This window comes from Cucumis sativus, chromosome 6 (assembly GCF_000004075.3).
Source record: "Cucumis sativus cultivar 9930 chromosome 6, Cucumber_9930_V3, whole genome shotgun sequence".
NCBI lineage: Eukaryota > Viridiplantae > Streptophyta > Magnoliopsida > Cucurbitales > Cucurbitaceae > Cucumis > Cucumis sativus.
In genome coordinates, this window is record NC_026660.2 from 5,886,810 (window position 1) to 5,903,988 (window position 17,179).

General features: G+C 28.3%; 1 protein-coding gene, 1 long non-coding RNA gene and 2 other non-coding genes across 4 annotated transcripts; 3 read left to right on the forward strand and 1 right to left on the reverse strand.

Moving 5' to 3' along the window:
- The first annotated feature begins 102 nt into the window (after positions 1-102).
- TRNAV-AAC lies at positions 103-176 on the forward strand. Its single transcript has one exon. It is a non-coding gene; the product is annotated as a tRNA-Val (tRNA).
- Positions 177-1,635: 1,459 nt separating this feature from the next.
- On the forward strand, positions 1,636-1,709 carry TRNAV-AAC. Its single transcript has one exon. It is a non-coding gene; the product is annotated as a tRNA-Val (tRNA).
- A 1,142-nt stretch (positions 1,710-2,851) lies between these two features.
- On the reverse strand, positions 2,852-5,021 carry LOC101208872 (probable indole-3-pyruvate monooxygenase YUCCA8). The gene is made up of 3 exons (XM_004140537.3): positions 4,016-5,021; positions 3,534-3,905; positions 2,852-3,402 (listed from the first exon to the last, which is right to left on the reverse strand). Exons 1-3 carry the CDS (start codon positions 4,685-4,687, stop codon positions 3,175-3,177), a joined length of 1,272 nt encoding a protein of 423 aa, XP_004140585.1. The 5' UTR covers positions 4,688-5,021; the 3' UTR covers positions 2,852-3,174.
- Positions 4,563-7,761, forward strand: LOC105435767. The gene is made up of 4 exons (XR_004217221.1): positions 4,563-4,697; positions 5,191-5,683; positions 6,058-6,103; positions 6,957-7,761. It is a non-coding gene; the product is annotated as an uncharacterized LOC105435767 (long non-coding RNA).
- The last annotated feature ends 9,418 nt before the right edge of the window (positions 7,762-17,179 follow it).

A 17,179-nucleotide genomic window follows, 5' to 3' on the forward strand; every position in this document is an offset into this window, starting at 1 on the left:
TTTGCAAAAAGAAATCGAAGAGTGTTTATATAGAATATGTTATATTTCATCCTTATTACAAAAATCATAATCATAACACAACAATGACACTAGTCATTAAACGGTGTCGTGGTGTAGTTGGTTATCACGTCAGTCTAACACACTGAAGGTCTCCGGTTCGAGTCCGGGCGACGCCATTAATTTTTAATATAACTTCACTACCCTTAATTTGTTTTGTGTTGTTATTACAACGTGGGCTTGGGTTTGGAGGCCCTTTAGGCCCAATAAATTAGACGTTGGTTTTTGGGTCCAGAGAGCCCATATGTTTACAATTCAAATATTATGGATCCAATTGGACGAAACCAACTTATTCGATCCAATTTTCATGGCACTGTTAGGATCTAAACTTGTATTCACCTTTTTTATTTTATCAAATTTGAATATTTTCCTAACAAAATAATGTATCACAATTTATGATTTTTTTTAAAAATTAAATATTGATTTGAATTTAAATTTTGGGTTAAAAACAATAAGAATTACAAAATATATATATATATATATAATTGAATATTTATTTTAAATATATAATGCAAATGAAGATATGTATGTATGTACGAGGATATCCTCGAGTAGGAAATATGAAAAATTCATGTATCAAAATGCTTGAGAATCTCTATATGACAAGATATCTTACCATATTGCAAGCAAAAACCCATTCAGTGATTTGTTTAAGATTTTCTACCTAACGGGTAGATTTATATACCTTACGAAATTTTATCATAGTTGGAAAAAAAACAACGAATTTTAATTGTTTCGTGGAACCCAACCTATTTTGAGAATATACATATATATATATATATACATGAATTATATAGAATTGAAAACACTGATGTGATGAAATCTTAAGAAAGCTTTCAGAATTAGGTTAAGAATCAACTTCAAATATATTAAAAATTGCTCATAAAAATGGTAGTTGAGAAGTGCAATGAGCATTTGAATTATCTTGTGTTTTCCTCCTCATTATAAGGCATTGAAAATAGATCATGGTCTTTTCCAAAATTTATATTTGACTTTTTTTTTTTAAGATTTATTAGCATTAATGATGTTCGCACAATATTAAGAAACCATAGGTTGTGGTTTTAATTTTTTTGTATTTGACTTTCTCCACAAGATTTTTTGAGCATGATTTAGGATAACGTGCAAAAAGAAATGGATAGCACTCGTTAATTAATTTTTACTTAAATTCGAGTCAAAACAGATAGAGAATTCAAAGGGATTGGATATAAGTCTGTGACATATCTTAATCAACTTAGAAGTTTTGAAATATCACATGGTCTTTTAAAAAATTAAAATGCACAAAAGTAAGTTTAGTTCAGTGATATTAATGTGACCTTCATATCTAAAAGTGTTCAGAGACTCGATCTCTCATCCCAAATATTTTATCTCGATCAAAGAAGGAAAATAAAAAAAATGAAAACAATGATGTAATTTTGTTAAAGGCAATGAAATAAATAAATAAAGAATTATATATTTGTAAACATTCGTACATAAATAGGTCAATATTAAACAAGCTTACGTGTCCTTTGAGTTAATGGGCTTGGCCCAATTTCTATTTTTAGGTTTGTATAAGTAAAATAAAATTGTTCAACCATCCCAGGTGTCGTGGTGTAGTTGGTTATCACGTCAGTCTAACACACTGAAGGTCTCCGGTTCGAATCCGGGCGACGCCAATTTCTTTTTCTTTTAATTTAAACATTTACTTAAATAAACCACTCAATTTGTTTAAAAAAGATTAATTTATTTACAATATTTGATATTTTTTGGGGTAAAGTATTATCTTAAAATTTGAATAGATGGTAAAATTGCAATATTGAATTAAATCAACTCTCAAATGTGATGAAATTGAAAGGTGTACAAATAGTAAGAATAATAATAAGTAAATGTTGAATATATGAAACTAATAATGAAAAGGGAAAGTTTGAAAAGGTGGTTGCCATGAAATGTATTTCCAAATTTAGGCAAAAGTAAGAGAGAAAAAAAAGGTTGAAATTTTAATTAATTGAAATGAAAGTGTGATAACTGGGGGCTTCCATGTGCAAACCCAATGCCAACAAATGCTAATGATCATGCATTATTTCACTAAGTATTGGGGTCAAACCCATTAGATTATTCATCCCCTCATCTTCAACTGGTCTCTCTTTTATTCCATTTGAAGAGAGAGAAATCTCTAACTATTTTTTTTTTTATTTTCTAAAATCAATGTTTAAAGCTCAAGAGAGAATTCAAACGTCTGATCTCTTGATTGAATATATATTTTATATCGGTTGAACTATGTCCATGTTCGTTTTTTTATCTGAACTTAATTTCAAGTAAAGAGTTGAATAAACATTAAAAGGTGTACTTCTAACTTCATGTGTAGCTTATCTAAATGTTCAATCATAAATTGTAATGTGATAAACCTCTTTCTTTAAGCACTATTTCCATTGCAATTGAAGTGATGCATAAAGATGAGTGTAACTTGAGTTGTATTCGCCTGTACCCTTAATATTGTACTATTGACAAAATAAACTTGATTTAGCCGTATTCTCATGATCTTACTCTCTAGAAGTAGAATATCCTTCAAGTTGTGATAATTGTTGTATGCAAAAAGAAAAGAAAAGAGGTTTTGAGTATTCTTTTTCTATCTCAATTCAAATATCAAATAAAAGATGAGATATTTGAATCTTCACCTACACAGATTATGAACACGAGTAACAATAATTTTGATTATTCATCCTTTTCGAATACGACGTTGCAAGAAAACAAAGAATGGGAAGAATGAAGAAAGATAATTGGAAAAGAATAACATTTTCTTGGGATGGAAATGATCCAATGTATGAAAGGCAATGATGATTTGATTTGACTCGTTACCAAAAGAATGGTTGATGAAAAGAACAATAGAAAGAACTGTCAATTACAACTACATTCCATGAACAAATGAAGGAACATTCCAAAAGAAAAAAAAGAAAAAGCCTCATCTTCCATCTTTTACAAAATGCCCAAAACAAATTTGTCAAAATGGGCCTTTGGAGAGGGCTGTGTTTCTATGGTTATTTTTTTGTTTTTGTTTTTCTTCCCTTTTTCTTTGTACAGTATGATTATTTGTATTGTTTCTTCTTTACATTGTGTAGCTCAATTCATCAATGGCAGCCGTTTTCAGAATTGGGAAATGCAGCGTCTATGGCAAGCAGTTGTTCTCTTCTTTTGTTGCTTCGTCTCCGCCTTCCATACATTTCCAATATCTTGAGCTATTTTCATGGCGTCTGATGAAGCCCCAGATAGCCCTCTTCTTGAAAACCCAACTGCGTAAAGCCCTGCATTTCCCTTCCAAGAATGTGGTGATGCTGCTTTTGGGAATCCGTTTTTCGAGAAGAATTCGCCTTCCTGTTCATTTGAATGAAAAATGTTTCGTTAGTTATGTTTGAGAATGGTGGTAATATTTTTTTTGTCTACTACATGTTCGACGAAATTACTCTGTGAAAAAAAATTAAGTTTAAACTGAACGTTTGCCTCACCTGAAGCCAAGAAGGGACATTGCTGCGGTACCCAGTAGCCAAAACTACTGAATCTACATCGAGCTTTTGGCCATTGACAAGCTCTACTTGGTTGCGAGTGAACCGTTTGATTCCAGGAACTACTTTGATGTCACCGGATTTGATCTTCTCCAACGCTCCAATGTCAAGAACAGGGGTCTTTCCTATCTCGTTTTTGAGTTCCAATGGCCCCATTGATGGCCGTTTGAGGCCGTATTTTTCAATGTTTCCAAGGATCAGCCATGCCAGGACTAACAAGAGCTTGTCAACCAGCCAGAGGGGCAGCCATTTCATCATCGTAATAGCTAGTTCGAATGTAGATTTTCCAAAGATCTCTCTTGGTAAGACATGGACCTGTTGGAAACAGAGGAAGCAAACACCATTAGAATCAAAAGTACAAGATTCAAATTGCATTGAGTTGAACATATTTGAACAATGATATTTTAGTTTGTTTTAATTCTTACCGAGCTTCGGACCACCATTGAAGGTGAGGCGTTGTGGTTGCACAAGTCTAGAGAAACTTCCATGCCCGAGTTGCCGCAGCCAACGACCACCACTTTCTTTCCGGTGAACTTCTCTCCAGACTTGTATTCACAAGCGTGTGAGACATCACCACAAAACTCGCTCAATCCTTCGATTTCGGGCATTACGCGCTCAGCATTCTCGCCTGTGGCCACCACGAGCCACCGGCAAATGTATTCGACCTCGTTACGGGCAGAGCCAGCTGTTGAAACAGTCTTGACGCGCCACAGGCCACTGGTTTCATCGTACCTTGCTGATTGAACACACTCGTTGAATTGTGGGTTGATCTCAAAATGCTTGGCGTATGATTCAAGGTACTCAATGAACTGTCTCTTGGTTGGGTATTCAGGGAAGTCTTCTGGGAATGGGAGTTTTGGGAGCTGGCAGAATTGCTTTGGAAGGTGAAGTTTAAGTCTGTCATAGGTGCGCTTTTGCCACAGGGAGGCTATGCATTCAGCTCGTTCAAGGACTACAAAAGGTACCCCTTGTTCTCTAAGACAAGCAGCTGTAGCCAGCCCTGATGGCCCAGCCCCAACGATCACCGGACCATTAACCCAGATGCAACGTCGAGAGAAGAAGTCATCATGATCGGCAAGACGAAACAAGTTCTCCATCACTACTGAGGTAACTCAAAGACTTTGTTTTGTTTGATTGACAATTGTGGTTGTGTTTGTGTTCTTTAGGATGGATGCCAATAGGAAACAGGTAGATGTTTGGAAGTGTTTTTGTTTGTAAGAGAAGATTGTGAGTAAAGTTTGAAGGCTTTGGGAATAGGAGAGGAGAATTCTGATTTTTGGTGAGGATGAGAATGAAAGGAGGATGGAGGGGGTTTAAATAAGGAGAATTGGATGGCACTAAACGAAGAAAGAGAAAGAGGTTGAGAGAGAGATGCATGTGATGGAAGTGGGAGTCAATGAGCTTTGAAGGGTCATTCTCAAATCATAAGCTTCTGCCTACCCCTTGATTATTTTATTTTCTTATTCCCTCTTCCCCTTCCCAATATAATATTAGATCTCACTAATACATTAGTTCATACTCTTCATTAAGAATTTAATGTTAGAAAGCCTCCCACCATAAACTGTATATTTAATCTTAATCATTAATTATTCCATCGTAGGTAAATTTTCTCCCACACATGGAGAGGGTGAGTGCTAAATCTATATGGATAGATGGTTCAATTCTTTACCCTGCAATTGTTCGACCAAAACAAACTTAGACAAGAGGGTGGGCAATCTAATCCGGAGTTAAATCGGGTCGGGTCTGTAGTGACAGTAAATGGATCAGATCAAGTGTGAGAGAGAGAGAAGAGAATAAGGGAGGAATGAAAGGGAGAGATGGAGTTTTCAAAGGAAGTTGAATCAGGTGAGCCCCCAGCAGAGAAATTTAATGGCAATGATGAAGAGATAAATGGGGGGAGGGGTTATAATGCTGACTGGGACATGTAGAAAAGATCCCACGTGGAGGGAGGAAGAGGAGGGCATGGGGTGAGGGGGCCACACGTCAGCATCTTTGGACCTCAAAAAAAACCAAGCTGCAAAGGGAATTTGAAATTTTGTTTGAGTTGAAAGGCTGTTTTGTTTTATGGCTCACACCACCCATCTTGCCAACTGGTACACTTCAATATCTATGCTGATAAAACATTAACTCTATATTTTTATGTTTTTTTTTTTTTTTTTTTAAATTTTAATATCATATGAATTTTTCCTTTTCTTTTCTTTCCTCTCTGGAAAAGTCACTAATGACTAAACTTCTTCCTAGGCTCTATATTTCGGAGAAAATTATGTTCTTTGTGTACTTTTTTTAGTTTTAGAGTGTATTCCTCAGCAGTGATTTTGAGGTTAAGTTTTAGAAAAGTGTATTAAAGTGAAACACTCATCTCTAAGCACTTTTTGAAAAAAGTTATAGTTACAAGTGGACAAATTAACTATCTTTCAATTCAAAATAAAATATAATTTATATATCTCTTTGTACTTATGTTTTTTAGGTCAACAATCGCAAGAATGAAGATCAAGATATCAACTTTTGAAAAGGTAATCAATGTCTTATCGATTGAACTATACTTAAATTGATAATATTACCCAGTGAATTACATTAAATGGATACACATATCTTAAACCATGAGAACTAAAGTATCATTACCTAAAAACCTAAAAGATTTAAGCTTCTTTTTTCCTCTTCTTTTAATGTACATGCTAGGTGGCCAGAAGTGTTTGGTTGTATGTAAATCTTAAAAAGAAAGAAGAGACATAGAATGAAGCTAAAGGTACATTTAGGTAATAATGAGGTAGATTTAGACGGTGAAAGGTATGATATGAAAGTGTAAAAAGAAGGGTTATGTGGCCATTGGGACTAATATTATATATATTTGTTGAAATTACAATCTCAAACTCCTTTTCATGAAAAGTGAGATTTGGAGCCCTATTATATGGGGTTTGGCATTTTCTTTTCTTTTTTTAGAAACTCATATATAAATGTAAAGGAGTAGTAGTATTCTATCATCATTCCCAACTTAATTGCTCCTCTCACTCTCATCATCAAACCCCTCAACTTTACATACCTAACACCAACAAAAAATTATGCAACATTACATAATATGATAGAGAGAGAGAATCAATGTGTTCATATAAAAATAAAATCATTAGCTATTTAGTCAAAATTAAGTAGGGACAGGATATTCCTATATGGTAGGATGATATCATTTTTGTGCATGTTCATAGTTAATATTGACATACCTCAATTTAAATATCTTGCTCAATATATATATATATATGACTAGATATTTAAACTCACAATAATCTATTAGGAAAAGGTAGGCCAATTTACACTACATTATATTTTGATGTTTGAACTATATTAATTAAAACCATTGTTTTTAATAAACAGATGAGATTGCCTTGGAGATTATGTATTAACAACAACCTTGAGAATGTATTGGAGCAACAACAATTGGTTATGACGCACAGTCCCACATCAAGTAAGTAATTCTAAGATAGGTTACTTTACAAATTTATAATTAAGTCAAAGTTCAACAATCTAATAGACACAAATCTCAACAAAAACATATATTCAAGAGTTAAAATAGATATTTTGAAAGTTGAGGAAGGGAACTTTTATGCGAAATTAGGGTTTGTTCTTGTTACCAGCAGTCACCCAACCAGCCTTGCAATGCTCCCACACCCAGCTTGGAATTTGATGAACAAGCCTGCCCTAGCTTTCCACTTTTAGCATGGGAATATACACTTTTCCACCCCCCTACCCATTTTCTTTTTTCAAATCCTAAAAAGGTTCCCTTTTCCTTAAAAATTGAATAATTAAATAAATAATTGTTCATTTAGTATTATTATTTTTTTAAAAATGACCCTGAAAAGTTGTTCATATATTTTATTAATACTTTCTATGAAAAAAAATTGAGTGTGATAATAATTAATTGTGAGTTTTCTCAGTCACGCGTATAACAAAAAAGGTTTGAAGAAACCAAAAAATCATTGGTTTTTGTATGCAACCTTACCAATAAGCTGGCATTTTTATGTAATTTTTTAAAAATACTATATGCTTATTATATATATGTATATATAAAGGTATAATAGTGGACTGATTTGTAAAGATCAATAGTGTTTGTTTATATATAATTACTAATAAATCATGTATGAGAACATTAGTATCTCGAGCAAAATAAGATGCTCAAACATATACACAGCTGCCAACCAAAATTTGCTCATTATTTAGATTCAAATACCTGAATGTTTTAACTTGTAAATTTAGTCCTTCAATTTTAGATTTTTATTACTTTAGTCCTTGCATTTTGAATATATATAGATGTTTAATAAATTTAGCAACTTTTAGTTTTGTGTTTAATAAGTTTATTCAATCTAAACAAAAGTAAAACTAATTTAATCTATTAGATATGAATTGAATTTTTTGTCCTCAAATTGTGAAATTTCAATTTTATGTTAGATACTTAGTTAAAAATATATGTCAATTAACATCAAGTTATTATATGTAAAATTAATTTTTTAGGCTAATGGATTCGTTTTAAATTTTTCTTTTTTTTTTAAACTTACCCTTGTTTCCTTTTAATTTTTTTTTCAATGATTGTTTTTTAGTTAAATTTTAATAACAAAAATATTTTTCTTTACTACTTCTTATTTTAGTTTTTAAAACTTTACTTGGTTTTTTAAATTACTAGGAAAGTATAAAGAATGCTTGAAAACTTTTCTTTTAATCATAGTAAATTTCAAAAAATTTAACAAGCCTCTCGTACAATTAAGATAGGAGAATTCCTGTGAACGTAAAGAATAGACCCACAGAAAAAATACATCTGAGTTAAGGAAGAGTATGTCAATGAACTAATATCTCATTTGAATAAAAGGATAGTTACAAAATTAGATTCAAAATAATTAAGTATTTAGTGACATTTAAAAAAATTGCAAATATAGCAAAATTTGTCAAATTCTATCAATGATAGAAGTCTATCACCGATAGACCATGTTGTAAATATTGATTTATCACTGATAGATTATACGAGTCTTTCAACGATACAAGTTTATCAGCTATATTTTTGCTATATTTGTAATTTTTTAAAATATCGTTATATCCTTTATTATTATTCTTGAAATGATCATAAGTTACAATTACCCTTGAATGTAAAAGAGATCCTCACAATTTACAAGTAGACGACCAAAAGAGTACATCGATTGTTTTTCATTTTACGTATATCAATTATATGAATTCTAAAATTAAGTGTTTGTTTCGAGTGATCTCCTAAATATTTTTCAAGAAGAAAATGGTTAAACACAACCTAATCTAAAATTAAAAATTGAGAAAACTTTAAAAGTATAAAGATTCACTGGACATTCTTCCATTTTTCTAAAAAGTTAATGCTTATGATAAGGCTGATGGGTGTGATACCTTACAAAAGGGCATTATAAAATAATACATTATTGTAAACAAATATGTGATATGCTGTATTCAAGAATTTGTATGATAATATATTTGTATGCAAATTGCAAAAATAATATTTATTTATATAATTACCATTTTTATTTACCAAACACACACATATATATATTTATAGAGAGCATCTTGAAATTGTTTCAAATAAAGTTCATGAATGTGACAGACACCTACATATCTTGCTTGGAATATATGACAGATGGATTTTTTTTTTCAAAATTATTACCAAATGCATTATTATTTGGACCAAAAATATATACTTTTCATTCAAATTTAATTAGTTCCATAATTAATATACCGATTATTAATAAATTAGTGATGTTAAAGCTTGATTATTGTAACCATTATCATCATATTCTAATCGTTTGCCTAATCACTGCATTTTATTTATCATATGGTCTAACATTAAAGTCATTAACCATTTAGTCTGTATATAGATAAAGTTATTACTTGATTTTGATAAAAAAAATTCATAATAGAGACTAAATTCTAGACAATTACTACTTATTCAAAAACTTTTAATCTCTAATCTTTCATGAAATTAACAATTTGAAATTTGTGATTGTTTTGTTCACTTTACAATTTGAAAATAAATTGTTATATGCAGGAAAGGGAAAATATTAATTTTGTTGAAATGGTTTTTAACCTAAGATTATTAATTAGGGAAGCACTTTAATTAATTTTGGTCAATGAGAATGAAGAGAGGAATATATACTTTCTGGTAGAATTTGGGTGGAAAGGGAATATATATTAATAATTAATTATGAATCAAGAAAGTAAATTAATAATATATTTAGGGTTAGGTTCTGTTCATGATTATAAAAGGGCCCATTAGATTTGCAAATAGTTTTTTCAATATATTAATTTTTAGTCCCATATTCTCTCTCAACCTCACCCCTTTGTGGATAAGAATTCCTTAATTTAATCCTTAATTTAACTCATTTTTAAGCTAATTTAATCCTTCAATTATATGAGTTTTGAATTTTTCCTTTAACTTTTATGTTATTCTTACTCCATAATTATTTGCTCTCTCTACACTTTCTTATCTTTTAAAACAACAATTTGTTTATATATTAATCTAAATTATACAAAATATTCTTAGGAAAAGTACTTCTATACTTTAAAATTAAAATTCTAAAGGATTTGTAATTTTTTAAATGAACAATATTTGCAATTTTTGAAATTTAGAGAGATTTTTTTAATTGAGTATAAAATTGAAAAATATTTTGATATAATTTAGCCTAAAATATTAGTGGTTCCATTATTATATGTCACAATGAGATCAAACATAGATGCAATTCCACAAACATTGCAACAATAAACAAAATTAATTATTACTCCAAGTTTAGAAATAATGAATTAATTTGAATAAAAATACAATTAAGTAATAAGAGATGGGTATGTGTCACATAAACACACCATGAGAATTGTTTGGAGAAATATATATATATATATATATAATTAAGATAATTACAAGGAAATTAAAAAAAGAATAATCTTGAAGAATCTAAAAGGGCATAATATTAAAGGGTTAGGGAAAGATTTAGAAAATCCACATAATTAAAAACACTCTTTTAATTTTGTTTTTTGTTTTTTGTTTTTCTCTTCATGTGATTCATGGTGACTCACTCTTTCATATTTCTTATTAATTATTAATTTTGGGTTGTAAATTAAAATTAGTAATTGGACTTAAATTAAAGGAATTAAAGAGAGGTGGGAATATTTCTTTCATGTGTTTAGATATTTTGTGATCTATGATCTTTGTAACTATGATTGGTACCAAGATATGCTATTATCATCACTTTAAGAACATGGGACTTTTTTTTCTTTTTTTTCTTTTTTTCTTTTTGTCAAACACAAATGACTATATATATATATACATATAAGACACATAAAACTTTGGTCAAACATGGTTTTTTCTTCTTTCTTTTACTAAGTTTTAATATGTATTTATTGGAAAAACTTTAATAAAAACTATTAAGAGGTCGGTATATTCAACGATACATATTAATGGATATTGATAGACTTTTATTTCTATCTATTATCGATAGAATATGAAATTTGTTATATTTTGTAAATATTTTCTTTCTTTCTTATTATTAGTTTAGAGGAAAAAAAATTATTACCTTTCTCATCATATAAGTGTTAGGAAAATTGGACAAAAACATTTAAAAAAAGACAGCTCATGACATCTATTTTTTGCATATTGCGAATATGACAAAATTAGTGATATTAAATGGTAATCATGAGATTATCGACTATTAAATTTATTATTTTTGTAATTTATAAAATGTAGTGACATAAATACTATTATCATAAATTTTTTAATTCTACAATTCATACTGATTTAGTTCTTAATTTTATCTTTTTACATCTTAAAATTTTCTACCTCTTGAATTATTCTCCAATAACACTATAATTAGACTTTCATGACATAAAACATTAAATATGCTTAAATATTGTTTAACGGTTATTTTTGTATAGTCGAGAGTTGCATGAGATTAGATGTAGCGTTTGGTTACCATTTTAAAGTATGATATATATAAATACAATGCAAAATGCCAAAATCAACAATTTGTCTTTGTTATGATTGGTTACATATTAGTCTTTTTTTCTAAAAAATAAACAAACAAAAAAATTGTATAATTATTTTTCTCTTATACATATTAAAATTGGAATAACTTTCACATGAAGAGAGAGAGAAAGAGGGAGACTTAAAATAGAAGATTCTAGAATATAAACTATTGTAATTAATGTAAGTTCAACTTAATTATTTAATCCTAATTAAACTTATAATTACAACTTCTAAAAATCCATACATTATATATGTGTATATATATAGGTTAACTCACATGCAATACAACATGGACTTCACATTTCATACTTTATAATATAATGAATAAAACCATATTATAAAAAGAGTATTGGTTATTTATATAAACTAATAAACTTAATCTTAAATCATTGTGCTAGCTAAGCTACAATGTGGCTTACCTCATTCTTCAATTTACACTTATTCCACTATTTTCACATTAATTATATTCAAATAATTACAAAACAAACCCTCTTAGTATCTTTATTTTATAAATCATCCCAATTATTATACTGAATTATCAATTTAATTTAGGAAATAAGAAAACATATTTTTATATGATGATTTAAATCATTGCCAATTTTAATTTTTTATCATTTTATATTTGTTTAGATTAATTCAACAAATATGTGGTCAGAAATTAAAATTGATCCTCCTAATTTAGGAAATCTAATATAAATGGATGGATATATAATATATTAGACTTTATTGTTGTTATCTTTTCTTTTACAAAAGATTATTAGGACTTATAGTTAAGAGCCATGAGATACTATAGTTTTTCTTCTTCTTCCACTTTTACACTATATTATAATATCCCCAAAGAGCTAGCAATAAGAAAAAACATCACTAAATATAAAACTAATTCAAGTATCAATGTGTAATTCTATCCTGAATTAATACGATCTTCGTCTTGGAAATAAATAAATAATGCTACTAATAGATATAAAACGATGACTTTTTCATATTAGTATAAGATAATTAAGGATCCATTTGTATTGGTTTTAAAAAATTTTTTTTCTAAAATTCTTTTTATTTAAAAATCTATTTTGAATGACTTTCATTTTTCAAAATCAAACATTTGAAAATGTAATCGAAAGATCACGGGATGAATAAATACAGTGGGTGGGAAAAACGAGTTTGGAGAAGAGGAAGATACATTAATTAATTTAGAAGAAGAAAATTAAAGAAGAGGGATTAGTGATAAAGATGGCATGTTAGAAGGAGAGGCATTGCATCTGCCACATTCCCTTCAATTGTGCCATTATTGATTTGATCATTTCAATAAATAAAATATAAATAATTAATAATTAATAAATAAGAACATTAAATTAAAAAGAAAAAAGAAAAAAGAAAAAAAGAATTAAAAAGAAGTATTTTAAATTAAATGAATTGAAAAAAAAAAGAATATCTTAAATCGAGGTGCCGCCCCTTCTTCCATTCCCATGGACTTTGCTGTTACACACACATCATTTAGTTCTTCAAAGTTATATCTATTACTTTTGAATTCCCCAATGTATTTACCATTTTAATTTTGGCATGTGTGCTTAGGGCAACCAAAAGGATGTTCTCTTCTTCTACTACATTCATTCATTAAATAATTCTATAAATGTCTATTTCCTATTTTAAAAAATTACAATAAATACTCACTATTAACTAAATAATTTAATGAAAAATTACCAAAAACATTTAAAAAATGGTTTATTTCTTTTTTTTTAATATGATGAATAAGTCAAATATAACAAGTAATTGCCAACATGAGCTTAGCTCAATTGACACTATTAGCTTTTAAATTTGCTATTTTTATCACAAAATTTTTGTTATTTTTGCAAGTGTGTCAAATTTGATAACATCGCTTCAAATGAAAAGAAGAAATTCGATAACATCGCTTCAAATGGAAAGAAGAGTATTGATCCATTTTGATTGAAGTTAGAAGTTTAAATTCTTTTATTTTACTTATTTTTCATTTAAGAATTTGTAAATTAAAACAGATAGGTTTTGTCAAATAAAAAATAGTAGTTATAATAATTAAGTATATAGAAAATTTTTAAAAATTTGTAAGTATAGCAAAGTCTATCAGTGATAAACTTATATTGCTAATAAACTCTTATAATTTATCAATGATAGATCTATTTGCAACATAGTCTATCAATATTTGCTATATTTATAATTTCTTATAATGTTGGTATGTACTTAATTATTTTGAATCTAATTGTTATATTTACAACTATAAGAAAATGTATTTGAACCTCTATTTATATGAATGAAATACGTTAAGCTTCGGTTTGTAATTACAAAATTTTGACCACAAGTTCCTTCTCAACGGAGGTCATATAATATTTATGAAGTGACCTTTTAAGAAAATTTTGGAATATACCAGGACTAAATTGAAAAGTTTAAAATTTTAGAGGGATGAAATTACAATATAAATTAACTTACAATGTTTAGGAAGAAGAACACAACTCTGGAAAAAATCTTGGATATGTATTTGACAATGAAACAATTATTAGATATGTTTGTCTAAGACAAATATTTTTCCTACCCCTAAGATGAGACCATATGCATCTACATATATTATATATCCATTATTTTTATTATATAATCAATCATATTCTTACATTTTTTTTTCTTTTTTTTTTTTTAATTTTAAATTTGTAAATTAAACATGTTTTATTAAAAAAAAATTATATATTTTCAAATTCTCAACTAGCTAAAACACAATTTTTAGATTTTGAAATCAAATTTAAAGTTTTTAAATGAAACCCACCAACGTGATTGTCAATATGGTAATAACTTGTTTAAGTTTTAGTAATCACCACTTTAATGTTCTGAATTTAACTTGTGATTGAAGAGTTTGTAAATAATATTTTTTTGTTTATTAAAAATTTGTATACACCTTTTTTAAAAAAACTTTTTTAGGGTTATATATACGAGTAAGCTTATGGAATGGGTCCACAAGTTAATTGAAAATTGTAGACTTGGTCCATGATTTAGACTAAAAACGTGTCGAACCCTGGTCCACGAGTTAGGTATTAACCATGGACCCAGACCCATATCTACCTAGCTGAGATGACATGCTTACGGGGCATTCATGTTTGACTTGTTGAACTCGTGGACTTGGTCCATGAGTTTGGTACCCTATCTTTTACATAAGTTTTTTTTTTTTCCTTTTACACTAAATTGGTTATATGTTTAGTATCAACCCTTTTTATGGAATAATTTTCAACTAAGATATTGATCATATATATATATAAATTTATTTTATCATTTCAAATCTTTTATTTAGTTAGTTTTCTAAACATTAGTAAAAAGTTTGAATACAATAAAATCAACAAATTCGCAAAACACGAACATCATACAAAAGACTTTTAAAAGACAAAATTAAGAAGATAAAAAATTATACATAGAAGGGTTTAGATATTGAAAAATTGCACACAAATCGTAGGAGGTGTTGGTTATAGATAAAAGAGAAATTGGTTTGTTTAGAAATTTAGGGTTAAACAAAGTTAAGTAATTAGAAATTGTACATAGGAGGTTGAGAAAAAGGGGAGATTCATGCATATTCCTTTAGTTGTGTGTTGGTGCATGCCTTATTCCCTCTAATTTGCTTCCCATATGCCCATTCTATTAATGCTTAATGCTCTTCCTCTCATTTCCCTCTTCCCAATTTCTCTCTTAATTCATTCTTTAATCCTCTTTTTAATTATTTTCACTAACTAAACTACCTACCTCTCTCTCTCTCTCTCTCCAACCCACTTCAAAAGTGCTTTTCCACTCTAGTACTGCTTTTCTTCTTCCTAATTAAGATATTAGTGGAGAAGTTTTGACTTAATGCAATCTCATTTCTTCTTTGTCCTATTTATTTATACTTTTTTTTTTTTATTAATGATCTTGGTATTTCACTTATTGATTAATTTATTTAACCTCATTGAAGAAATAATATGAATAATATTGAAATGGGTTGAGTTTTAAGTAGTGAAATTTCATTTAAACTCAATATATCATTTTTCTTCATATTTCATATTGTTCTATCTCTTAAAACACGTATATGAGTATTCAACTTGAACTTTTTGTTCCATGTTTGACTTGTGAACTACCTCATGTCTATCTCTTAAAACATATACAGTCTCTATTAATCAAATCAAAAAAAAAAATTAATTTGTTAGTCTAATATAAATATAAATAAAAATTCAAGAATGAGTTGAATGAAGTGTTATTAATTATTCATTTATAGATCACGAGAGTCTAATAATATATTTGATATATATCATACTAAACTAAAAAAAAGAAAAAAATTCAAAAGTAACCAATTTAAAATTCGATAATCCATTGATATCACTAATTACTTGACAGTTTTTCTAAAATTAACTTAAAATTGAGACTAAAACAAAACAATTTAAATCAAATAATATAATTAGGTTAATTGAGTTTAAGAATAAGAGAGAGAGAAATTAGCACATGGGATGCATTATATATAGGTGGCAGGCAATATCTAAGGGCGGTAGTTGGCCAGATTTGGATTTTTATGTTTGCTTTAAAATGATCCTAACCGCCCAAAAATATTCAGTAAATATTCAGTTTTTCTTTTTCTTTTTTGAAAAAGGAATTAATTAATCCATGTGATGCCTTTAAAATTACACTCAATAATCAAATAATATTGTAATTTAGTCAACCCTTTATTAATCAATTTAGTTCAGTAAAATACCTAGATTTTCCTTCTCTCTCTTTGAATTATTAGTTAGTTAGTTAATTAATTAATTATTGATTAAATTGTATAATTATTATTATAATAAACATTTAGAAGCAATAAATAAATATTAACTAACATAGCAACCATAATAACTGAATTAATAGAGAGAGAGAGTTGTGGGAGAAAACACATGAGACCACATGGAAAGGCAGTTGAAAGTTAATTATGATTTTAATTTGTTTATTAAGAGATAATAATAAAATTGGAAATTAGTCAAACACATTAGTGTTAAACCCTATTTTTGGAAAAAAAAGACTAAGGTGCATAAATTATATTTGAATACAACAATCCTATTTTGACCAAACACACATAATTATCGATTGATCAAACTAATAAGATTTATATATCATGCAACTTTAGAAAAATACACACAAAAATCAAACTAATGAAGGAGATTAGAGAGTTTGAATAGTTACCTCTTTGGTCATTGTTTTGAACCTAAAAATATTTTCTATATTTGTAAATAATTTACTTCATTTTCTTACATTAAATAAAACTACTTCTACCAACACCTCAATCATTTTATTGAAGTGTGAAAATATGGAGATTTTTTAAATATATATATATAACTTAAAAATATATATATTATGAACTACCAACTATATGATACATCTAATTATAATTTTTTTTAATGGGTATTTGAAAGGTTCAATTAATTTTAGGCCATGGGAAGTTCAATTATTGAAACAATTTGTCCATTTAAATATCACTTTTGAGGAAGAAAATCAAAACAAAAAGAGAAAAAAGAAAGAAGAAAAAACTAAAGTATTGTCCATTTATTGGACTTTTAGGAACATATATTTGTCCTTTTGC

Excerpts from the sequence above, each read along its gene's own strand:
- LOC101208872 (XM_004140537.3), bottom strand. The coding sequence starts at position 4,687 with ATGGAGAACTTGTTTCGTCTTGCCGATCATGATGACTTCTTCTCTCGA. Across the intron at positions 3,906-4,015 it reads CAATGGTGGTCCGAAGCTCG|GTCCATGTCTTACCAAGAGA; the intron begins GTAAGAATTAAA and ends TGTTTCCAACAG. Across the intron at positions 3,403-3,533 it reads ATGTCCCTTCTTGGCTTCAG|GAAGGCGAATTCTTCTCGAA; the intron begins GTGAGGCAAACG and ends TCAAATGAACAG.